The sequence below is a fragment of the Suncus etruscus genome, chromosome 6, assembly GCF_024139225.1.
Source record: "Suncus etruscus isolate mSunEtr1 chromosome 6, mSunEtr1.pri.cur, whole genome shotgun sequence".
NCBI classification, from domain to species: Eukaryota; Metazoa; Chordata; class Mammalia; order Eulipotyphla; family Soricidae; genus Suncus; species Suncus etruscus.
This window is the reverse complement of record NC_064853.1, coordinates 103,421,960-103,447,890: the sequence shown is the minus strand read 5'-3', so window position 1 is coordinate 103,447,890 and position 25,931 is coordinate 103,421,960. Positions and strand designations below refer to the sequence as shown.

Sequence of the window (25,931 nt, the reverse complement as noted above, 5' to 3'; positions counted from 1 at the left end):
CTGAGCTTTTCCGCTTCATTTGAAGTACCAAATGCTACCAGGCCACAGCTGGCTCCATTCGAGCTAACACACGTGTACCCCGCGCATGCGCACAGACAGCGCCCAGCCGCCTCGGCGCCGAGTCACCCCCCCCTCCCGCCTTCTAAAAGCCCGCCCTCCATCCTATACCCTCAGCCAATGGGAGCTGAAGAAAGAAATACGTCACTCATTGAACCGACACCGGTGTCCCCGCCCCCACCGGCAAGGTCCCGCCCCATCCGGGGGCGGGGATTGTCGCTTAAGCACGTCGTTCTGGCTCCTGATTGGTCCGCCGGTCGGCCCCGCCTCCGCCGTCTCCTACCCACCTCCCCAGGGCGCGCCTACCGAGGCAGACGCCGCTGAGCACGCAGGCGCAGCGCAGGCGCAGGCGCTGCCTCGGGGGGGGGGGGCGGCTTCGGGTGGCCCGCCCTCCCCTGCCTTCGCTCCTCCCTTTTGCGCCTGCGCGAGCGCGCGCGCGTGCGCTCTTCCGCCGGCGCCGCCGCGCTGCCAGCGCTACCGCCGGAGCTTCGGGCGTGCGGCTCCCGTCCCGCGCTTCGGACTGCGACTGCGGGGCGAAGCGGCCTCGGCGCGCGAGGTCCTTGGCGGAGCGTACCACCTCGGGCCCGCGCGCGGGGAGGGGGGCGGAGCCGCCTGCCGAGCGACCCCCGCGGGGCCGAGGCGTCGCCGCGCCCGCGTCCGCGTGCGTCCGTCCGTCCGTCCAGCCAGTCTCCCGGCGCGGCCCGGCCCGGCCCGGCCCGACCCGAGCCGACCTCGGAGCCGCCGGCCCCACCCATCCGGGCCAGCCGCGGCCATGGCCGAGACGGAGGAGCGCAGCCTGGACAACTTCTTCGCCAAGAGGGACAAGAAGAAGAAGAAGGAGCGGAGCGGCCGGGCGGCGAGCGCCGCGGGCTCGGCGGGCGGCGCCGGCGGGAGCGGCGGCGGCGCGGCGGGCGGCGGCGGCGGGGCGGGCGCGGGCTCCCGGCAGGGCGACGGCGGCGGGGCCGGCTCGGCGGGGGCCGCGGGCCTCGGGGCCGCCGGCAAGGCCGCGACCAAGGTGAGGCACCGGCCGGGCCGGGCCGGGCGGGGTCACGTGACGCCGCCTGGGCACCGGGTGCTGCGGGGGGGGGGGGGATGCACATTTCTTCCCTCGACAGTGTGTGTCTGTGTGTCCCCAAGGATTGGGATCGGTCGTGCTCATTTATTTGCACCTTCCCCGGTGCAGGGACCTGTGGAAGGGATTGATTGACTGCGAGATCGCGGGGCCTGGCACTGTCATGCAAAGGGCTTTTGGGACCAGAACACGAGGAGGGCCCCTCCCGTGCTCCCGACTTCTGCCCTGGCCCTCATGTCTTCGTCTTAACTGATACTTAAGCCCCTGATGGATTGATCCGAGTGTCATCCCTCCCTTTTTCCAGGATGAAGACGAATGGAAAGACTTCGAGCAGAAGGAGGTGGACTACAGCGGCCTCCGAGTTCAGGCAATGCAGATAAGGTACGGATGGTCTGGTTGCAGAGTGTGGGTTTTCTCGCAAGTTCCCCCTGCATCATGGGGGTGTATGTGTGTAGCCTTTTGCCTTCCAGAGACTTTAAGGCTTTATCATGGCATTCTCTATCTGCACTGGAGGGGGCTGTCATGCCCAAAGTCCTGTGAAACCTACCACATTCCAGGCATGGACGGGCCTTTAGGAAACCATTCAAGAGGATTTCCTAGTTTACTTTTTTTTTTTTTTTTTCACTTTTGAGGGTTAGGATGAACTTAGTTTTTTTTTTTTTTTATTTATTTAAATAATGTGCTTTTCCAGGTCTTCGCCAATAATTTTGTTTGTAATTGATAGAGACTTCAATACAGACATGCACCCATTGTAGTCAGCCTAGTGTAACACAGGTTAGCACCAGAATCAAGAAACAGCATTGGTGGTATTGAAGATAGGCCCCTTCTGACGCCTTTGTAGTAATTGCCCTCATCCTGCCTGGGTAATGCTAACTATACAAATTTATTTTCCTAGAATTTTGTAGGAGGATTCATAGTCTTAGGTTTTGCCTTTTTTTGTTTGTTTGTTTGTTTGTTTTGGGACCACACACAGCTTACGGATAACTCCTGGCTCTGCTCTCAGAAATCACTCCTGGCAGTCTCTCGGGACCATATGGGATACCGGGGACGAACCCTCGTCCATCTCGGTCAGCAGTATGCAGGGCAAATGCCCTACCACTATGTTGTGCTGTCACTCCGGCCCAGTATTTTTTTTGTTTTGTTTTGTTTTTGGGCCACACCCAATGATGCTCAGGGGTTACTCCTGGCTGTCTGCTCAGAAATAGCTCCTGGCAGGCATGGGGGACCATGTGGGACACCGGAATTCGAACCAGCCACCTTGGTCCTGGATCGGCTGCTTGCAAGGCGAACGCCGCTGTGCTAGCTCTCCGGGCCCTGGCCCAGTATTTTTGTAGTCAAGAAAATCTGGGACTGGAGAGTAGTTCAGCAGGTAGGGTTCTTTCCTCGCATAGTTTGATCCTGGGCACCCATGGTCCTCTGAGCACTACTACAAGTGGCTTCCAAAAAGAGAAAGCAGTAAATTTTGTAAATGGAAAGGTTTTGTTTATAAGATTTAAAATTAGCATATTTATCAAGTTCATTTGGTAATGAGTTTATTTTTCTTGTTTTTATTTTGTTTGTTTGTTTTTATGTCCCCCAATTCACAATACAGACCAGGCAAAGGGCCTGGGTTGAGGTTTAAATCTATACCAGTGTCAAGGTTTGAGGGGTTTGTAAAGTAGTGAACATCAAGTGAACATGATTTTATTGGTTTAAAACTAAAAACCCTTATTCCCAGTTTAAAAAATGATTACTGAGAATTATTTTTCTGTTTGCTTTTTTTTTTTTTTTTTGCCACAGAGCATGTGGCACAGTGAAGGCCATTTTTCTTTATAGAAAAAAATTGGTTTCTCTGATAATTGTGATCTCAACCACCTACTTAAAAACCAGGGTTAATTTTTTTCTTAGTACTCTGGGTTCTTTTATGTTTCATAAACTTAAGCATAATGAAACCTGTTTGATAGTGGGAAACCTAGGAAATGTGGCTCGAAATAGCTTTTATAGTAGTGTTAAGTAGAAATAGGATAAATTAAATTCCCAGCTATTACTGGACCAGAGTGATAGAGCAGTGGTAGGGCGTTTGCCTTGCATGCGGCTGATCCAGGACAGATTTTGGTTCGATCCCCCGGCGTCCCATATGGTCCCCCCAAGCCAGGAGTGATTTCTGAGCACTTAGCCAGGAGTAACCCCTGAGCGTTACCGTGTGTGGCCCAAGAAATAGAAAAAAAATTCCCAGCTGCTATTTGGCTTCTTATTTCAAATAATTTTAAAGAGGAAAGGTGTAGGGCAGTTTTTCTTCTGTATGGCGTTTCTCTGTTCTTTTATTAGAGGAAAGGAGGCCCTTCATCAACCTTTCTGTGTGCAGGCCCTAGATTACAGATTTTGAAGAAGAATAGTAAAGTAGTGTTTGGTAATGCTGAATTTAATGAACAAAAGTATTACTTTTTTTTTTTTTTTTGGTTTTTGGGACAAACTCACCAGTGCTCAGGGTTGACTCTCCGCTCTGTGCTCAGAAATCGCCCCTGGCAGGCTCTGGGGACCCTATGGGATGCCAGGGATCCAACCCGGTTCTGTCCCAGGTCAGCAGCCTGCAAGGCAAATGCCTTACCGCTGTGCTATCTAGAGTAGTAGCTTTCTGAGGGAAAAGGTTTCAATTTCACTTAATACCAATACAATTCAATACCAGGAATTGATTTTGTTATATTATGGGTGATAATCTGTTTGTACCTTTTAAAATTTATCCTTCAATATGCATTCCATTTTTATATTCAGTATTATTTTAGTTTTCTAAATGTTTTCTTGACACACATCTCTCACTTTTATCATAGGACATAAGTAAATGGGGTTTTGTAATTTTATTTTTTGTTTGTTTTGGGGCCTCTTAGAGTGTGTTCAAGAGTCCCAGGGTGCCTCTCCCAGCAATTCTGAGATCATGCACTGGGCAAGTTTATTCTTAGGGCCCAAGGATATGAAGCTCCTATGTGGACCCTGCTATCTGGACCTAACCGTAGTGCTCAGGTGGCCTCCAGGACTACATTGAGAATGAGTTTTAAATTTTGTTTGACTTCGAGACCTTTTTTTTTTTGGGGGGGGGGGTGGGGCTTGGGTCACACTCAGCAGTGCTCAGGGGTTATTCCTGGCTCCACGCTCAGAAATCGCTCCTGGCAGGCATGGGGGACCATACGGGTGCTGGGATTTGAACCAATGACCTTCTACATAAAAAGGCAAATGCCTTACTAAGCTCCATGTTATCTCTCCGCCCCGCAAGACTTTTTTTTTTTTGTTAGTATCTACCCATTGCTCTTTTACAACCATCTTTTGTTTAGGAAGTTTGTTTAGAGGATTTTTATTTATGGAATATGGGCTATGTATTTCCTTTGCCTTCAAAAATCATTTGCTGAGGGCCAAAAAGCCAGGGCAGGGCACTTATCTTGCACATGGCTGACCCAGGTTTGATCCTTGGCAACTCATATGGTCCCCTGCCTTCAGAATGATCCCAGATCATAGATCCAGGAGTAAGCCTGAGTACCAGCTATAGACCAACAAACCCAGTCCTACCCCACTACCCCCAAATCGTTTGCTAAAGGGCAGAACTTGGAAACAAGAAGAGTTGATAGTAGGAAGCAGAAGTTTAGTAAACTGACCAAAATTTTTACTTAACAACCTGAATGTGATCTTTGTCTTAAATATTTGTAATGGTGAAACAAAATGAGGTAGTGAGTTACCAAGGAAAGACAATTTGGTCTTTATATGTGGAAAGTAGGTAACACATATTGAAAGAGTGGAGTGGAGAATGTTGCAACAACATGGTCTCTGGAGAATGATAAAACTTTAGCTCTGTGCTTTTGCATGACTTTGGGTAAGTCACTTTACTTTGGGGTGCTTTTATTTTGTTTATTTTGTTTTTGGGCCTCCTGGCTCTGCACGCAGAAACCATGAAGAATGTTCTTTTTTAAAATTTAAACTCTTCTGGGTTATTTTGTGACCCTCCTTCAACGTTTTTGTTTGTTTATGGGCTCATCTGATGATCACAGGTAACTCTTGGCTCTGCACTCAGATATCATTCCTGGTGGGTTCAGGAGACCACATGGTATGCCAGGGATTGAACCTGGGTGGTCGTTTACTATCACTGAGCTATCACTCCAGTCCTCTCCAAAATTTTTTAAATGTCCACTTGGTTGATATTAATGATTTGTTTAATGTATTAGAAATGACAGGTAACTAACTCAAGAATTTCTCTAATATTTATCAATCACCTGGTTTGTAGCACCAAAATTTGAGGAGGGTAGTATTTGGAGGCACATCAAATTAATTTGTGATCTTTTTCTCTGAAAGAACCTTACTATCACAAAAATGGCACAAGAGAAATTGAAACTTAAGAGGTGGACCATTTAGGGGAAAAAGCTTTTACTCCAGTATTTTGCTTTGAAAAAGTATGTAAAATGCTCCTCATAGAAAAACTTTTGAGGGTTTTTTTGTTTTTTTGTTTTTTGTTTGGTTTGGCAGTGCTCAGGCGTTACTCCTGGCTCTGTGCTCAGAGTTGCTCCAGTCTCTCCTTGGTGTCCGTCCTGTGTTAGCCCGTGCAAAGCATACTTACGACTGTGCTTTTTTGTTTGTTTGTTTGTTTGTTTTTGGGTCACACCCAGCAGTGCTCAGGGGTTACTCCTGGTGCTATGCTCAGAAATCGCCCCTGGCAGGCTCAGGGATTCGAATCACCTAATCACTGCATGGAATCACCTAATCACTGCATGCCTTACCTCCATGCTATCTCTCCTGCTCTCATTTTCGTTCTTTTTTTTTTGGTTTTTGGGCCACACCCGTTTGATGCTCAGGGGTTACTCCTGGCTATGCGCTCAGAAATCACCTCTGGCTTGGGGGAACCATATGGGACGCCGGGGGATCGAACCGCGGTCCGTCCTACCCTAGGGCTTGCAAGGCAGACACCTTACCTCTAGCGCCACCTTCCCGGCCCCCTCATTTTCGTTCTTAAAGTAGACTAGCATCTGAATCTTGGACTATTTATCACATTTATCAACAAAATTAGGAATTAAATACTATTAAAATTTTATTCTGCTAATATTTTTAAGGGCTTGTCAGATTTTGTAAAATTCAAGTAAACATTTTATTAAAGGTAATATTTATAGATTGTTGTGAAAGGAAGCCGTGTAGATCGTAGAGAAATTATTGGTTATTGGTTGAGTAGGACTTATTGGCCACTTTTGTTTTTGGGGTTTGGTTTGGTTTTTGAGCCACCCCCAGTGCTCAAGGGACTGGGCCATATGGGATCCCAGGAATCCATCCTGGTTGACTATATGCAAAGCAAATGCCCTATCTACTTGCTACACTACTGTTTCAGCCCCCCAAATTGATTTTTGAAAGGAAGATACCACTATATCTGAAGTTATTAAATCTTAAGCTTTTATTATGTTTCAATAGTACTTTTCTATAAAGCTTTTAAGGAAATCTAAATAATCTGTTAGAGCTGGTTAAATTGTATTTGGAAAAGGGAAATAACGGCTGCATCCAGGATAGATTCATTATAGCAGATACTAATATGACAGTTATGTGCCTTACATTACTCTGTTTTGTTTACTGTAAAATAATTCATGCTCTGCTATCCAATAGCTGATATTTCAGTGATTTGTAGGGTGTTGTGGAGCACAGGGAATAAAAAGTCAGTCATTCTTCCATGAAAGGGGTCAAGAAATCTTGGGGACTTACTGGAGACAGAAACAGCATAAAGTTGCAGAATCTGGTTTGTTACTAGATTTTGCTAGTGATGACCCATAAGCATCACCTGGTGTGAATCAAGAAAGCAAATAAAACCTTTGAGGACGAGGAAGATCTCTTAAAGGACTGGAGTGTGTTTTGCATGGGGGGCCTGCAGGTTCAGTTCCTCATACTACATTATCCCTGGACATTTTGTCAGGTGTAGCCTAAAAACAAAACAATCATCTTTGGGTGGAAAGCAGTGAAAGCTGTGGATATAGTTTATCATGCTACTTGTCTCCATTTTACTGTTCTTAACAGTGGTTGTATACTAATGTCAAACCAGTGGAAAGGCCTGTTGCTTAAGTGTTGAGAATAGGAATTAGGATACTCATGTCTCTTAGAGGTAAAAGGATAGCATATTCAATTTTCTTGTTTTCTGTTCTGGGGCCACGTTCAGTCCTAGGAAGAGAAAGTACTTAAATGACTTGATGATTTATCAGCCTCTTCCTATATATAGTATGCCCTCTTAGTGTGTGGTTGATCTTTGAAAAGTGGGTAGAATGCTACTTTGCAAAATAGATATGTGTTAAGTAAATTACTTTCTAGAATTATTATACACTATCCCAACAATAGTGGCGCCTAAGAGTTAACTCATTTGAGTCATTGCATTTTTGCATAGCGATGATGGTTTATAATATTTGGTATGGTTTTAAAGTGCAATTTAACTGATGTTATTGGGCCTGACACCAAATTTAAGCATTATTTTCTCCAGTGGAAAGTAACTATTTCAACATAAGATGTTTTCTGGAATATGGAGATAAGAAAATGTTATGCAGTAATTAAAACAGTTCTACTCTCTGGGTGTGTATGCTCAGGACCTCATATTGTGCAAAATATGGGTCCTGCTATTGAGCCATGTGTTTAGGCCCAAGTTACAATTCCTTTAACTTTGTAGTGAACTAGAAAAACTACTATTAGGACATTTGATAAATATAAAAATAGCTATATAAAAATTATATTTTCTTTTGCTCTAATAAAGTGCTAAAATTGTGGGAGGCACTTGTCTTTGTAACTTCTGTACTATCTGACTTGCTATTTTAAATGGCTGCAGAGATTTTGAAGGGAAACTGAAAAGAGACTTGGACACTGTCTTTTTTTTTCTTTTCCCACATTGTCCAGTATTTTTCCCCTCTGACTATGGCCTGCTGTAAATACAAATTGATGTTTGTTCCCTCTTTACCTTTCTGATCACAATTTAGGCCTCAATTCTGGAATCACCTTCAGTGGAAACCATGAGATTTAATATTTTAAAAGAAATGGAAGTAAAGCACTCTTACATTTCTTTGTGACAGAAGTCAAAAGCAACTGTGATAATCACATGATTAAGCATGGGGAGAGTTATTTGTATATAGTTTGGCTGTAGTAGCAAGAGGAGAAATATCTTTTTTTGGTCCACATGTATGTAGGGTTACTCTTGACTCTGCATTCGGGAATCACTCCTGATGCTCAGGGGGTCAGTTGGCATGTGCCTTATCTTCTGTACTATTTCTAGGCGCAGTAAAAAATAAATACCTGAATGGAAAGCCAGGGAAAGAATTTTAGGTACACCAGCTATGTTTGAAAAGAGGGAAAAGGTGAAGGAGGATAATGAGTTGAAGACACAAAAAATCACTCATGGAAAATGAGGTGACTTCTCTGGTCATGTAGATTTGGACCAACAATTTTCTTGGTGTTTCTGTAATTGAAATCACTTCTTCCAACAGTGAAAAAGAGGAAGATGATAATGAAAAAAGAGAAGATCCCGGTGATAATTGGGAAGAAGGAGGCGGTGGCGGTGGCGGTGGCAGTGGTGTAGAAAAATCTTCAGGTCCTTGGAATAAAACAGCTCCTGTACAAGCACCTCCTACTCCAGTAATAGGTAATCAGTACTTATTTTTATAAAGATGTTTAGGTGTATATATATAAACATCTATTTCATAAAGCTGTGTAGGTATATATAGCTACATAACTATAAAGTTAAAATTTCACAAGTCTTGCTTGTGGGGAGGAGCATGTGTGGGCAGGATAGTGTTTTTAAGAAGCTTATTTTCTAATTAATAGAATTTTGAAAAACTGGTATATGCTTTTTTATGTTGGCTGCTTAAATTTATATGTAGACGAATTTAACATTTTTTAATATTTAAGCATTTTAGTATTTGATAACTAAAATTAAGGTATATATACTTAAAATATCAATATAATATATAGCTTTTTATTACCTATGTGTTATTATTTATTTATTTATTTATTTATTTATTTATTTTTGGGTTTTGGGCCACATCGGTTAACTCAGGGACTTGGCTATGCGCTCAGAAATCTCTCCTGGCTAGAGGGACCATATGGGATGCCAGGCGATCACAGCAGGTCCAACCTGAATCTGCCACGTGCAAGGCAAACGCCCTACCGCTGTGCTATCCCTCCGGTCCTATGTTAACATATTTTTTATTCTATTTCCTGTTTTATTCTCTTAAAGCATTAATTTTCAGAATGACAGATTTCATCACTCCTACGGGAATTGAAAGTGTTGATGGGCAGCTTTGATCAATAATGGTTCTAGTCTACCAGATAGCCAAATATGTAATTATTAGTGTGGGGGGCAGTGGTAATTAACCAAAAGACCTAAAAATTTCTTTTTTTTTTTTTTTTTTTTTTGGTTTTTGGGTCACACCTGGCAGTGCTCAGGAGTTACTCCTGGATCTATGCTCAGAAATAGGTTCTGGCAGGTATATCCCATATGATCCCCCGAGCCTGCCAGGAGCTATTTCTGAGCGTTGAACCTGGAGTAACCCCAGAGCACTGCCGGGTGTGACCCAAAAACCAAAAAAAAAAAAAAATGGGAGAACTAGGTAGGAAGTAGCTTTAAGAGTTTCTTCTCTAGGGGCCGGAGTGATAGCACCTCCGTAGGAGGTTTGCCTTGCACAATCCCGGCATTCCAAATGGTCCCCCAAGCCTGCCAGGACTGATTTCTGAGTGCAGAGCCAGGAGTAACCCCTGAGAGCTGCCTTGTGTGGACCAAAAACAAACAAATAAAAAGAGTTTCTTTCCCAAATTATTTCTTTTAAACCACTTAGGACTAACATTTTGAAAAAGGAAAATTGTGATGTCTGGGGCTGGAGCAATAGCACAGTGGGTAGGGCATTTGTCTTTACATGGCCCACCTGGGTTCAATCCCCAGCATCCCATATGATCCCTGAGCACTGCCGGATATGGTCCCCTTCCCCCCCCCCAAAAAAAAGAAAGAGAATTGTAATACCAGAGTTTTTCATTTGTTACATTGTTATATGTGTGTGTGTGTGTGTGTGTGTGTGTGTGTGTGTATATATATATATATATATATATATATATATATATATATATATATATTTGTTGTTGTTGTTGTTGTTTTGTTTTGGGGCCACACCCAGCAGTGCTCAGGGGTTACTCCTGACTCTGCTCAGAAATAGCTCCTGGCAGGCAAGGGGACACCGGGATTCGAACCAACCACCTTAGGTCCTGGATCAGCTGCTGTGCTATCTTTCCAGCCTAAAAGCATTCCTTAGCAGGGGTCTCAAACTCAGTTTACCTGGGGGCCGCAGGAGGCAAAGTCGGGGTGATCCTTGAGTGCAAAGTCAGTAGTAAGCCTTGAACATTGGGGGCTGTGACCCAAACAACGAAAACGAAACAAAACAAAAAGATTCCTCTAGGGCAGGGCCACAAAATGTTGTACGGAGGGCCGCAAACAGCCTGCGGGCTGGGGAGTTAACTCTGGACTGAGCATTTGCTTTACTTACAGAAAACCTAGGTTTTATCAAACCCACATTGCTATTTGATCACTTTGATGATTAACAAGCATCAAGAATAGCTTGGGCCGAAGATTTAGCTTGGAGGTAGGGTGTTTACCTTGCATGCAGAAGGACTGAAGGACGGTGGTTCGAATACTGGCATCCCCTGAGCCTGCCAGGAGCATTTTCTGAGTGTAGAGCCAGTAGTAACCTCTGAGCGCTGCTAGGTGTGACTCAAAAATCAAAAAAAAAAAAAAAAAAAAAGAATAGCCTTGAGCACTACTGGGAGTTGCCCAGAACTTTTCTTCCAATCACCCATCATATCCTAATAAAAGATTTCTTTAAGAGAAGAATGAAGACAGTTTGAGAAGCACTGCTTTTGGCCAGGGGCCACCCAGTTGGTGCTCAGGAATTACTCCTGGAATTAACTCTTGGCCTTGTTTAGGAGACCATATGGGATGCCAGATTAAGTCTGAGTTGGCTGCATGCTAGGCAACCCTTATTACTCTGTTTTCAACCCTGCAATGTAGTTTTTGTTGAATGAAATTTACTTAGACAGGGGCCAGAGAGATAGCACAGCGGTAAGGCGTTTGCCTTGATGCAGCCAATCCAGGACGGTCAGTGGTTCAAATAAATCCCAGCATCCCATATGGTCCCCTGTGCTTGCCAGGAGCGATTTCTGAGTGCAGAACCAGGAGTAACCCCTAAGCGCCACCAGTTGTGACCCAAAAACCAAAAAAAAAATTACTGAGGAGGGGAGATTTATTTAGATGTTATATGAGATGGTAGAGTTTTCCCAGGTGAGAAAAAAACAGCAGCAATTACATGGAAACAAGTGAGAAAATACATTCAAGGGACAGTAAAGAACAAGCCAGGGTTATTATGTTTATATGAATTAATAGGGTATGTCTTTTTCTGATTATAGTCCTAGTTATTTTGTTCTTTTGTTTGTTTTTCTTTGGGCAACGCCTAACTTTGTGAGAGGTTTATTCCTTGCTCTTGATTTGGGAACCATGTGGGATGCTGGGGATCCACCTAAATCAGCTGCATGTAATGCAAGCATTCAGCCTGTTGTCCTATCTATCTGGAAGCCCTATTCTTTTAGATAAGCTCTGTTCACAACATAGCAAGCCAGGTGATATTTTGGGATGGAGTGTTTGGGTCACACCTGGTGGTACTCACAGGTTACTACAGGTTCTGTGCTCTGGGATTGCTCCTGGCAGACTCAGGACTACATAGGACATCAGGCAACAAAGCCAAGTTCGCTGCATGCAAGGCAAGGCATCCTACCTGCTGTACTCTGGCCCCCACTGGTAATCTTTTGAAATATGGCAGATCTTATCCCTTTGCTATCTGTGAGTTTCCATCGGTGTTCCATCTAATCAGAGTACATGCTACAGTTTTTGGGACTTTCTAAGCAGTGGCCAGAAGGCATGGAGTGATTCTTGGCCACTACATTCAGAATTTGAGGATGTGATGTTGCTCAGGCCTCTATGTACCTTGCTCAGTCTGCCCCTAGATAGGCGCAATTTTTTTAAATTGGTAATTCTCTCCTTTAAAAAAAAAAAACTTTAGGGGCCTGGAGAGATAGCACAGCGGCGTTTGCCTTGCAAGCAGCTGATCCAGGACCAAAGGTGGTTGGTTCGAATCCCAGTGTCCCATATGGTCCCTCATGCTTGCCCTGCCAGGAGCTATTTCTGAGCAGACAACCAGGAGTAACCCCTGAGCATCGCCGGGTGTGGCCCAAAAACCAAAAAAAAAAAATTGTTGATTGGTTGGATTTTGAGCCACACCAGCGGTGTTCAGGGGTTACTCCTGGCTCTACGCTCAGAAATCGCTCCTGGCAGGCTGCTCAGAAATCACTCCTGGCAGGCTCGGGGATCCCATATGGGATGCCGGTATTCAAACTACTGTCCTTCTGCATGCAAGGCAAACACTCTACCTCCTCGCTATCTCTCTGGCCCCTGGTAATTCTCTTTATGTAAAAATAGGTGGCTAGTAGATTCAGATTTTGAGGGCCATGTTTTTATATTTTTAAATTTCTATGTTCTGTTGCATTTCAAAATTATCTATAGATTACACACCATAATGTGTGCTTGGGTTTTAGTAAATAGCTATTTATTTAGACAATTGCTGGACCAAATTTAGCTTGTTTATTTATCGGACTTTTGCTCAGTTTTCACTTCATTAATGAACCCTTTCAGACTCTGTATTGATAATATCATTATTATTAACCCCTTCCACTTCTATACATATGTGATTCCTTTTCTTCATTTTTATATTAACCCCCTATTTTATTGGCATAGCATCTATCTTTTTTATTTACTTTTTTTTTTTTTTTTTTTTTTTTTTTGGTTTTTGGGCCACACCCGGTGACGCTCAGGGGTTACTCCTGGCTATGCGCTCAGAAGTCGCTCCTGGCTTGGGGGACCATATGGGACGCCGGGGGATCGAACCGCGGTCCGTCTCCTAGGCTAGCGCAGGTAAGGCAGGCACCTTACCTCGAGCGCCACCGCCCGGCCCCTTATTTACTTTTTTTTGTGAAGCAAGATAGCTCTAACATGTATTCCCTACTGACGCCTTGATGTGTCACCTTTTTTCTAACCTTAGCCACTCTACAAACAGTATTATTGTGTTTTGTTTCTTTTTGTATTCAGGATTATATATGGTGATAGGATTCAAACTAGGGTCAATGAAATGCGAGACAGGTGCCTTAACCCTTTTACTATTTCTCTGAGCCATAAAGGTTGGCTTTAAAAGACAATTCCTGGGCCCTGATCCATAGTAGGTAGGTAGGGCATGTGCCTGAATACTGCCAATTCCAAGTTCATATATTTTCCTGAGTCCACAAGAAATGATCCCTGAGCACCGCTGGGTGTGGCGCCTAAAAAAAACAAAACTAATGGGGGAGACTTTTGTTTGTTTGGGTCACACCCATCGCTGCTCAGGGGTTACTTCTGGCTCCTTGCTCAGAAATCACCCCTGGCAGGCTTGGGGATCATATGGGGTGCTGGGAATAGAACCCAGGTCAGACCTGGGTTGGTCACGTACAAGGCAAACTCCCTACCGCTGTGCTATTACTCCTGCCCCAGGGGGAGATTTTTGAAACTCTTTCACATCTAGAAGATTGCTTCACGTAACATGGGTTGAATTACTGACTTCATTTACATGTGTATAATTCAAATTATACATGGTAGAGGCAGTTAAAGACTATAGGAAATAACATTTATATTTTCTTTTCTTTTCTTTTCTTTTTTTTTGGTTTTTGGGCCACACCCGGCATTGCTCAGGGGGTGTTACTCCTGACTGTCTGCTCAGAAATAGCTCCTGGCAGGCATGGGGGACCATATGGGACACCGGGATTCGAACCAACCACCTTTGGTCCTGGATCGGCTGCTTGCAAGGCAAACGCCACTGTGCTATCTCTCCGGGCCCAACATTTATATTTTCAAGACTCTTTTTGTTGTCCAAGATTCCAAGTATTAATTGCTTTTGTGTGTGATTTTGCATGTGGGGAGTGGGGTGGTGTCAATTGTTCAGTAAACAAAAAAGCAGAATTTGTTCATTAAATGCCAGGTGTTTGAATTGGTCTCTAAATTGCTGTATGAACTTTCAGTTACAGAAACTCCAGAACCGGCGATGACTAGTGGTGTGTATAGACCACCTGGGGCCAGGTTAACCACAACAAGGAAAACGCCACAAGGACCACCAGAAATTTATAGCGATACACAATTCCCATCCCTGCAGTCCACTGCCAAGCATGTAGAAAGCCGGAAGTAAGTACTCTATTGTATTTTTTTTGGAACCTTGTCCCTTTACCAGACTAGGTTGTAGGAGATAAGAAAACTCATAGTGGAGACTTGAGTATATGTTTACTTGTTCCTTCTGGAAAAACCTGGGCTGTCATTGTCAGCTGACAATTAGGGTTGCAGGAGTTTGCCTTGGAAAGGGAAGTGAGGATGGAATTACCAAAGATAAATATTAGCATTTGTTTCTCATATACCCTGTTCTCACTTAGTTAAGCTTCCTTAGTTAAGCATTCTTAATTATATTTCTTAGGACATAGAGCAATATTATTGTCCCAGTTAATATGAGTAGATATAAGAACGATATTGGCATTTATTAGCTTATTTCATTTTTTTTGGCTTACACCCTGTGATGCTCAGTATTACTCCTGGCTTTGTATTCAGAAATCACTCCTGGCAGGCTTGGGAACATGTTATATGGGATGCTGAGAATTGAACCTGGGTCGGCTGTGTGCAAGGCAAAACTACCTGCTGTGCTATCGCTCCATCTGATAATTAGAATCTTATTTTATCAGCTTAAATGTTCATATATGGCAAATCCATCTTATTTAGGGAGATTAAATAAATAAAATGGGAAAAATATAAATTACATCAGATGGAAAATTTTTGTATTTTTGTTTGATTTTAGGCTTCACCTGGCAGTGCTCAGGGGTTATTCCTATCTGCACACAGGAATTGCTCTGGTGTGCTAGGGGTGCCAGTAATTGAACTCAGATCTGCTGCTTGCAAAGAATGCATCTTACCTACTGTACCTAACTATAGATCTGCCCTAAGGAGAGATTTTTTTAAAGATATTCACAGATGTTCTGCCCCCCACCCCTTTTGGTCTTTGGTTTTTGGGCCACACCTGGTGATGCTCAGGGATTACTCTTGGCTATGCGCCCAGAAATCGCTCCAGGCTTGGGGGACCATATGGGATGCCGGTAGATCAAACCGAGGTTCATCCTAGGTCAGCCGCTTACAAGGCAAATGCCCTACCACTGCACCACTGCTCTGGCCCCTTGTTCTGCCTTTCTGAAAACACCATTGGCTTGAATTTAAACCTCCTGTTTGAATTTGATCCTCTGCTCTGCCCTGCAAAAGTAAGAGGCCTTTAAGGAAGCACATTGGTCACCATGTGATCTAATTTAGAAGTGACAAGCAATCACCGAATAATGAAAGAGTAAGACTTTGTTGTATTCAATAGATATGTGCTCCCACAGAAAATAGAATTTCCAGGGTTTTGGTACAGTATACTGTTTTTCCTGCTTGATCGAAGCCTTAAAGGTGGTTTTAGTAGGATTTCATCTGCCAGTTTTTCCTCCTTTCTTCTAAAGGGTAGCATTTTTTAACTCGATTATTTTCAAAAACTACCTCCTAGAAATATTTACTGATTACATTTCTTTTCCCTTAGGGATAAAGAAATGGAGAAGAGCTTTGAAGTAGTAAAACACAAAAATAGAGGTAGAGATGAGGTTTCAAAAAACCAGGTGGCTAAGCTTCAGCTAGACAACCAGTATGCTGTGCTTGAAAATCAGAAAAGCAGCCACACACAATACAATTAAGAAATGGTCTTTGCTAACCCATCTAAGGTAACTAGACTACAGCTAGCTACTGCGAACAGCCATTCATCATCTAATCTGCTGGATCTACAGCCACTGATGCAGTCCACTCGATATAAGTGATCAACCCTATTGCACTATGGAAATCTGAAGTGTCACAACCATCTTTATGTATTGGATTTAGGGGAAGTTTTTTTCTGTTACATAAAGTGTGGACTAGATTCAGCAGTGTTCTTTTATATTTACTTTACAAATACAAAAAAACCCCCACTAAACTGCAGCCAGTGGTCATTTCAAAATCTTTTTATGTTCAGATACTGAGCCTTCGTAAGGGTTGACTACCTCAGATTTGCTGCACTCATTGTGGACTTCATGTGGATCACCACTTCTGGATAAGAAGGTTACTGCTATTAAGTGTCGTGAAACTTGAAACCAGCTCTACTGGATTCCTATTGAAATCCTGCAGAAAGTCAGCCATCTGGGTTCTGATCTGCTGTAAAAGATGAAGATTTAAGTGACCTTAATTAACCTGTCCTGTGCCCCACCCTTAAGGAATATTCTCTGTAGTGGGCTATGGCTGTGTTAGACTTACTGAAACATGCCGCTCAAAAGAACTGAAAATGTTCAGATAATCTGTGTAGGGCTGTGATTTCTAATTTAAACTTTGAGTTATATTCTGAGGTAACCACAAATTCAACCAAACTTGGGTTCCCCGAGTGGGAAAGGGGCTGGGGGAGGGAATAATTTTGTTTCTTTTAGTCATTTCTTTTTTATTTGGATAGTGCTTTTTCTGTGTTCCACATTAAGGCCTTTTTCGCTTTGACTTGGAGTAAGCCTTTGACAGAGCATATTGCTTGGTTAAACTGAAATATACATTAGAATTGCGAAATGTCTTGTGAATTTGCCAATCCCTAGAGAGGAACCAAAATGCTTTTGCTGTCAGATGTCAAGGCATTGGGTGCAGGAGGCTCTATTTCAGGTGCTGCTAAGCCTCCTTGAATCAGGTCTAAATTGTGCAGTAAACTGCAGTAGGGAAGAGTCTGGTTTCTACTTAGGCCAAGGGATTCACTCACTTGTCCTTATAAATTCAAAGCCATGGGAGCAGAATTTCACCTAAAACCCATTTTAAGTTTTTCAGATCTTGCATGATCTTTGACAAGATTCCAGATACACATGTGCCCATTTTTTAATGAACATTAAAATAGGAATGTTCATTAAAGTATTGAACATTATATAGATGCAGTGATTGTCCCAGTCTAGTTGTTACCCCACCTTTCGGTGAGTCTTACGCTGCTCATTTGGGAAGTCAGGGGTGAAAATTGGGTGATCAAAAACACTTCCGTTTTTAATAATGACAATTTAAAATATCCAACTTAAAATTACAGCTTAAATAATCCTAAAAGAATAGTCTTAAAGAAGTGGCTCATGATTACCCAAGTTTCTTAACTTCAAGATAGGATGGTAATGCCCTAGTTTTGTATCTTCGATGCAATAGAAATATTCAGAGTGGTGTGCGACCACGATGCAGAGTCTGTATTTCTCTAAAAATGTCTTTGCCAAATGCAGGAGTTGCAGACTAGCTACTGATGAGAGTGAAGCAAATGAGTAAAATTACCCTTTAAAATGAGCCTTTTCCTAAAGGAGTTATGTTTTTATTAAAGTATTACTATGGGAATGGAACTTCTGGGAGGGTCACAGCATCTCCTGACGGGACCTGCCAACTGTTTTCTGGCAATTCTGTTGGTTTTGAGGTGATAGAAAGAATGTCTTCTGAATGATTTGGGTGGGGAGCTAGCTGAACCAGCCAGTGAAAGGTTGGGATGATTAATGGAAAAAAAGAAAGAAAAAAGAAAAAGCAAAACAATACAAGGGACTTGATTTAAACTGATGGCTTTATTTGGGAACCAAAAATCTTAAGTAATCTTTTGAACCTTGAACCACCTTTTCCCCAGAAATTATGCCATTTTATTTTCTAGTAAAATTTGGGGGGGAAGGTTATGTTACTGAGAAATGAACTGAGATGAATATGTGGAAGTTTTATTTAATGGCATAGTGTACTAGAAATATGAAAGCCTGCAGGAGATTTTAAATTACAACTCTTGTTAAAACTTTTTAAAAGATTGTGAAATTACCAAAATGCACATGAAATCAAGTTTTAATATACTGTATGATGGGTGGATGATGAGGCTGTCCATTGTACCATTTCTTTCTTTGAATTCTCAGGCATGGTTTGGCAGTGCAAGAACTCTGTAACATTAACAAATTCAATAAAAATTAAATATATGGATTTTGAAAGTGTAATGCATTTTCCTTTTTTGGGTGGTAATGTTTGTATTTGCCAGTGACTGGAAGCTTGAGCCCAGTTCTTCACACATACAGGGGAAATGGTTCTACCACTGAGCTCTGATAACATTAGTTTTTAGTTTAGGGTTGTTTGGGGGGAACCACACCCAACTGCTGAACATTCAGGGGGCCATGTACAGTGCCAGGAGTGGAATAGGGATTTATTGTATGCAAGAAAAGAGACCTTCCCTGCACTGCCTCTCTTGCTTCCCTGATAGGTTTTGTTTATTTGTTTAACCCTTAACCTCTTTGAAGATGGCACAGCATCTTTTTTGTTGAAGGAGAAGGAATCTGCCTTTATCTTAGGAGTGAATTTTGTTTTCACAGTGCCCCAATTGATAGATACCTGCAAAGAAAGTGTAGGGCTTTTAGTATTTTTGTTTTTGATGTCTTAATTCAATTCTATTAGTTTGGGGGGCTGGGATGATAGCACAATGGGTAGGGGTGCTTGTCAAGCTTGCAAGCAGCAAACCTGGATTTGATCCCCAGTAACCCATATGTTAACCCCAGTCGCCACCAGGGGTGATCCCTGAGTGCAGAACCAGGAGTAAGCCCTGAGCATTGCTGGGTGTGGCCCCAAAACCAAAAGAAATTTTGGTATCTTAAGTCATGTCAAGACATGGAATTGATAATCTCTACTCTGTACACTAAAGAGTTCCTTAAAAAACTAGGGGCTTGGGACTGGAGAGAGAGCATGGAGGTAAGGCGTTTACCTTTCATGCAGAAGGTCATCGGTTCGAATCCCGGCGTCCCATATGGTCCCCCGTGCCTGCCAGGGGCAATTTCTGAGCACTGCCGGGTGTGACCCAAAAACCACACACACAAAAAAACTAGGTGCTTGGGGCTGGAGCCATAGCCAAAGCAGGTAGGGTGTTTGCTTTGCAGCCACCCAGGTTCAATTCCCGGCATCTCTTAAGGTCCTCCAAGCCTGCCTGGAGTGGTTTCTGAGCATAGAAAGCTTTGGGCTCGAAAGCCAAAAAACAAAAACTTGGGCCTGGAAAGAGAACCTTATGTCTGAGTACATGCTTTGTGTACATGAGAATGGAATTTGATCTCCCTATAGTGCCTAGAACTATTGGATGTGTGGCCAGAAAACCAACAGAAGGGGACAAATTTTAAGTTTCTTAAGTGAGCAATCATTTTATTTTATTTTTGTTTTGTTTTTGGGCCACACCCAGCAGCGCTCAGGAGTTACTCCTGGCAGGCTCAGGGACCATATGGGATGTTAGGAATCGAACCCAGATCCATCCCAGATCAGCTGCATGCAAAGTAAACACCCTACTGCTGTGCTATCAGAGCAATAATTTTAAATTTAAGAATTTAGTTTGAATTATAGTCCTTAAATTTCTAGATTATGTTTCAAGTCATTTTTGGTAATTTTGGTAATGACAGTTTAAATCATGAGACTATTTAAGTGTTTACTATTTGGTCATTATATTTGAATTTTTTTTCTTTTTTCTTTTTTTTTTTTTTTTTTTTGGTGGGGGGAGTGGTCACATCCAGTAGCACTCGGGTTACTCCTGGATCTATGCCCAGAAATCGCTCCTGGCAGGCTCGGGGACCTATGAGATGCCGAGATTCGAACCACCGTCCTTCTGTATGCAAGGCAAACGCCTTACCTCCATGCTATCTCTCCGGCCCCCTGTACTTGAAATTTTTCTTGGCAGCTTTATTTAAAAGGGGAAACCAAAGGAGCCAGAGAACTCAATGAGCTGAGCACTTGCTTCGCATGTGAGACTTCACACGTGAGTTAGTCTCTGGCACTGCATGGTTCACCAAACTCTTGTTGGGAGTAGCCTGAGCACCCTGGTTTGTGGCCCAAAAACAACATAAACCATTTCCTGTACCTTGTGAATCCTTCATAGTTTAAAGTAGGGAAGGGGGGAGGTATATTGTGAATTAAACCATAGCTGCTTTTACATATGTGAAATACGTTTTACCCCTGGGCTAGAAGGGCTCCTGCTCCTCTTTTTTTTTTAAAGAAGGCAGACTGCCACGTGCAGCGCCTCATTTGGATGTGTCTGGAGTCTTGGAAGCTTGACAACCCTATGTTCTACAAATGGACCTTGAGAGCTTGTTTGGAGGTTCTAGCAGAGGAGTGCAGCTACTCGTGTACCCTCTACCAAAGAACGGTCGGTCTATTCGAAAAGGCTATCCACTTCGAGCGCATGGAGCGGTGAGGGAGGAAGGGGACACCCGCCTAGCCAGCCAGATCAGCTAAATCAACCCTGGCGATCAATGGGGTGGCAGATGTCGCAGCCAGATCGCCCTCACATCCATCTCTACTTTTTGTAGTTCTTGTTTTATGTTATTTTGGGGCCACAGTTAGTTGGTACTCAGGACTTAACTGCTGGCTTTACACTAAAGACCCTTTTCGTTTTCAGGCTTAAAAAAATTTTTTTTTACTTTAAATGATTGTGATTTACAAAGTTATTCATAGATGGGTTTTAGGCATACAATGTTTAAACACCAATCCCAGCACCACTGTCAACATCCCTCCAATGTTCCCAGAGTCCATCCCATGCTACTACCTCACACTTCAGTCTGCTGTCATAACAGGCCAGTTTTTTATTTTAAGTTAAAGTTGGGTCTCATGATTTCACTGTTAACTCTGGCTTGGATATTTAGTTCTGTTCTTTCTTTTTTTTTTTTTTTGGTTTTTGGGTCACACCCGGCTGTGCTCAGGGGTTACTCCTGGCTGTCTGCTCAGAAATAGCTCCTAGCAGGGCAGGCACGGGGGACCATATGGGATGCTGGGATTTGAACCACCTTAGGTCCTGGGTCGGCTGCTTGCAAGGCAAACGCAGCTGTGCTATCTCTCCTGCCCCAGTTCTGTCCTTTCTTTTTTATTTTTTATTTATTTATTTTTTTTGTTTTTCGGCCACACCCGTTTGATGCTCAGGGGTTACTCCTGGCTAAGCGCTCAGAAATTGCCCCTGGCTTGGGGGGACCATATGGGACGCCAGCGTATCAAACCGCAGTCCTTCCTTGGCTAGTGCTTGCAAGGCAGACACCTCTAGCGCCACCTCGCCGGCCCCAGTTCTGTCCTTTCTTAACACCACCAATACACCTGGGACTCCTTTGTCCATCTCTTGTCCTTTCATATTTGTCTTTCTCCTCTCTCACTCAGTGTCCTTTCTCTTCACTATACTCTGAGGCCTAGAGTGTTCTTGACAACCCCTATTTAACCCACTACATTTCTTCATGCAGTTATTCTAAATACCACATATAAGTGATATCCTGTATTTATCCATCTTTTGGCTTCATTTAACATAGTATCTCCCAGTTCCATTCATGTTGCATCCATGATGACCAACGCCCTGCTGCTCTAGCAGGCCCCAGCAACTTACGATGACCTCGTTGTGTAGTTGGTGGCAGATGGCCACGTAGTGCTCATAGGACATGGTGGTGAGGATGCCCACCTTGGAGCTGTTCGTGATGACCAGGAAGAGTTGAGCGGCACAGCCTGGGAAGGAGATGGACTCCTAGAGCATGCCGGAGTTGGTGATAAACTGGGGCACAGTGGCCAAAATGAACCAGATCCAGATGCCTTCTCAGGAACTCAGAGAAATCTGAGGCAGATGTAACAGAGGTGAGAGTGGTTGGGATAAAACTGGCATGATAGGCTCCCAGGTCTTTAAGTCATGGCTTTAACTTTAGCTTTCTGTTTCCGTCCGGGCCCAGAAATGCTCCCACAGCCTCACAATGAGCTTCACTGATTTTTTTTTTTTTAAGTTTTTGGACCACATGTGTTGAGTTCCTCTTGACTTAGAACTCAGGAATCACTCCTGATGGTGCTAGGGAACCATATGGGATTTGGGGAATTGATCCGGGATTGGCCTCCTGCAAGCCAATCACCCTACCATCTCTGGCCCTTCCACATTTTTGTAACATTTTTTTTTTCTCCTTACTAAGGTTATCCATCTGAAGTGCGGCAAATTTGTGTCATGGGTATTGGTGCCGGAAAAATTAGATAAAGTGTCCTTTAATATACTCAAAAGTTAAGCACTCCATTTCTCAAGTTTTAGAACATTTTCACCCCAAATCCATTAGCATTTCTTTCTTATTCCCCCTCTCAGAATTCCTGTCCTAGGCAACTAGTTTATTTGACTTATTTCTTTGAAAATTTTATATTAGTAGCTATAAAATATGCAGCTGGAGAGATAGCATTTAAGTAAGGCGTTTACCTTTCATGCAGAAGGTCATCGATTCGAATTCTGGTGTCCCATATGGTTCCCCGTGCCTGCCAGGAGCAATTTCTGAGCACAGAGCCAGGAAAAACCCCTGAGCACTGCCGGGTATGACCCAAAAACCACACACACACACACACACACACACACACACACACACACACACACACACACACACACACACACACAAAATGCAGCTTCTGGAGAGATAGTACAGGAATTAAGGCACTTGCCTTGCAAGCCAGCTGACTGGTTTTGATCTCTGGCATTACATACTCTCTAATCTGGTGCTCAGAGGTAATCCTAGAGTGATCACTGAGAGAATCCGGAATAAAGCTGAGCACTACCAGGTATGGCCCAAACACACCCCCACACTCCTCACGGTTGCTTTTCACTTGGCATGTTACTGAGGTTTACCCATGTAGCATCTGTCAGTTTGTTGTAGAGATACCCACATTTCATTGATCCATTCTTTAACTGAATATTTGGGGTGTTTCCTATTGTGTTCTTATGATTTCTTTTTGTTTGATTTTTGGGGCCACACTCGTTTGATGCTCAGGGGTTACTCCTGGCTAAGCGCTCAGAAATCGTCCCTGGCTTGGGGGGACCATATGGGACGCCGGGGGATCGAACTGCAGTCCTTCCTTGGCTAGTGCTTGCAAGACAGACACCTTACCTCTAGCGCCACCTCACCGGCCCAGTGTCCTTATGACTAAAAATGTGATGTCAACATGATTTTAGTTTTCTTTCAGCTCTAGAACTGAAATTGCTGGATGAGGGAGAATCTATTACAAGTTACCAAACACTTCTCCAAAACATCGACAACACATTTTATTCCCATCACCAATATGAGGATTCCAGTTTTTTCATTTTCTACTTTACCTAATTGGTGTCGTTTCATTTCCTTAATGACAAATGTTGAGTAGCTTTTCTTTTTTTTGGTTTTTGGTTTTTGGGTCACACCTGGCAGTGCTCAGGGGTTAGGTTACTCTTGGCTTTATGCTCAGAAATCGCTCCTGACAGGCTTGGGGGACCATATAGCATGCCAGGATTCGAACCACCGTTCTTCTGCATGCAAGGCAAACAACCTACCTCCATTCTATCTCTCCGACCCTGAATATCTTTTCACATGCTTACTGGCTATTTATGCTTGTTTTCATCTTTGCAAAATAGCATTTAAGTTCTTTGTAATTTTTGTTTTTTTGTTTTTGTTTTTGTATTTGGGTCACACCCAGCAGCGCTCAGAGGTTACTCCTGGCTCTATGCTCAGAAATCACTCCTGGCAGGCTCAGGGGACCATATGGGATGTCAGGATTCGAACCATTGTCCTTCTGCAAGCAAGGCATGCCCTACTTCCATGCTGTCTCTCCGGCCCTGCAATTTCTTTTTTATTTTTATATTTCTGCTTTATGAGTTGTAAGTTTTTTTTTTTTTATCTAGGTCCTAGTCCTTCAGATACATAATTTGTAAACATTTTTGGGGGGGGGTTGGGCCACACCCGGTGACACTCAGGGGTTACTCCTGGCTATGCGCTCAGAAGTCGCTCCTGGCTTGGGGGACCATATGGGACACTGGGGGATCGAACCACGGTCCATCCTTGGCTAGTGCAGGCAAGGCAGGCACTTTACCTCTAGCGCCACCACGCTGGCCCCTTGTAAACATTTTCATTCATTGTCACTGTGAATTTTTGTTTGTTTTGTTTTGGGGGGGCCACACCCGGTGATGCTCAGGGGTTTCTCATGGCTAGGCGCTCAGAAATTGCTCCTGGCTTGAGGGACCATATGGGACGCTGGGGGATCGAATTGCAGTCTGTCCTAGGCTAGCATCAGCAAGGCAGACGCTTTACCCCTTGGCCACCGCTCCAGCCCCTGTCACTGTAATATTTTACTCGTTTAATTGAATCTCACTTTGTGTTTTAAGTGTATATATATATATATATATATATATATATATATATATATATATATATATATAAATAACACAAGATCCTAAAGATTTATATCTGAGTCTTATTTTAGACCTCATTTAAACTTCTGATCACTTTGAGTCAAATATTTTTTTCTTTTTTCTTTTTTTAATTTTGGGCTACACCTGGTGACACTCAGGGGTTACTCCTGCTATGCGCTCAGAAATTGCTCCTGGCTTGGGGGACCATATGGGATGCCAGGGATCGAACCATAGTCTGTCTTGGGTCAGCTGCGTACAAGGCAAATGCCTTACCGCTGCGCCATCACTCCAGCCACTTTGAGTCAAAATTTTGAGTATTGTATGAGGAAGGAATTTATATTTCACATGGAAATACTCAGTTTCCTAGCACTATTTGATGAAAAGACTTGTTAGGATGGGGTTAGAGGGTGGTATTTGGAGTAGGTTGGGAATGTTGGGTAGAAATTGGTTAAGAGGTCAATCTGGTAAACTGATGAAGACATTGAGATCAATGTATTTAGGGAGTTGGAGACAAGAAAAAGGGGCTAATTGGTGAGGAAGAAAAATGACAACTAATGTCTTAGAACTGCAGATCTGTGGTTTTATTATTTGGGGGACAGGCACACCTGTCCATGCTCAGGGCATACACCTGGTTCAGCTGAGGGACCTCTCCTGGCAGACTTGGGGAACTAAATGGGGTGCTGGGGATTGAACCTAGTTGTATCTGCAAGGCAAATGCCCTACACGCACTTTGGCCCAACATTTGTGAATTCACTACCCAGCTACTACACTAATGAGAGGGACATTTATAGAGCCTACAAAATGCAGGCACTTTATGAATTCAATATCCAACACTATGTTGGACATAGTAAAGGAATTGCTTTAAATGTGCATTTTTATTATCTAAAAATAAATGAGGAACTAGGTCCTTCCTTATCTAAGATTTAGACCATATATTAGAAAAAATAAGGGAATTTTAAGCCTTGTGAAAATGTAGACAAAGTGAGAATTACAATTGTGACTGGATGTAAGGATTCAGTAAAATGACAGCAAAAGCTTAAGAATAATTTCTTTCTGTGAAGTGGGAAGCATACATATTTTGCACCATACTTAGCAGTGCTCAGTGTTCCTAGTTCTATGTGCAGGTACTCTGCTTGAAGATAAACTGAGGTCAGCAGCATGCAAGACAAGTGCCTCTATTATACAGCAAGTGCCTCTATTGTCTCTACATGCCCAATCTGGCAGTTTTTAACTTTTTTTTTAGAAATAACATAGAAAGATAAACATGACCATTTTGAACTGGTTGTCTCAGTCATTATGGTTTTCAAATTGAGATTTGGAGCGCCTGAGGATCAAACCTAGTGCCTCACTCACATGACGCTAGTGTTCTTGACACATGTCTAGTCCCTATGTTTTTTTTTTTAAACTCTCAAGTTTAGACCATTTTCCTAAAAGTACATGGTATAACTATGCAGGACTTTTTTTTGGATTTTGGGCCACATCAG

At 43.2% G+C, this 25,931-nt stretch overlaps 1 protein-coding gene across 2 annotated transcripts; it reads left to right on the top strand.

The window, feature by feature from the left end:
- The first annotated feature begins 779 nt into the window (after nucleotides 1-779).
- CDV3 (CDV3 homolog) lies at nucleotides 780-18,255 on the top strand. 2 transcript variants are annotated; one of them, XM_049776006.1, is made up of 5 exons: nucleotides 780-1,072; nucleotides 1,434-1,510; nucleotides 8,584-8,738; nucleotides 14,237-14,396; nucleotides 15,820-16,227. In XM_049776006.1, the coding sequence occupies exons 1-5, from the start codon at nucleotides 830-832 to the stop codon at nucleotides 15,968-15,970; spliced, it is 786 nt and encodes a 261-aa protein (XP_049631963.1). In that variant the 5' UTR covers nucleotides 780-829; the 3' UTR covers nucleotides 15,971-16,227. The 2 variants fall into 2 exon arrangements, with proteins under 2 accessions (XP_049631963.1, XP_049631962.1); XM_049776005.1 differs by lacking the exon at nucleotides 15,820-16,227 and adding an exon at nucleotides 16,282-18,255 and having other exon boundaries at nucleotides 805-1,072.
- Nucleotides 18,256-25,931: the final 7,676 nt, after the last annotated feature.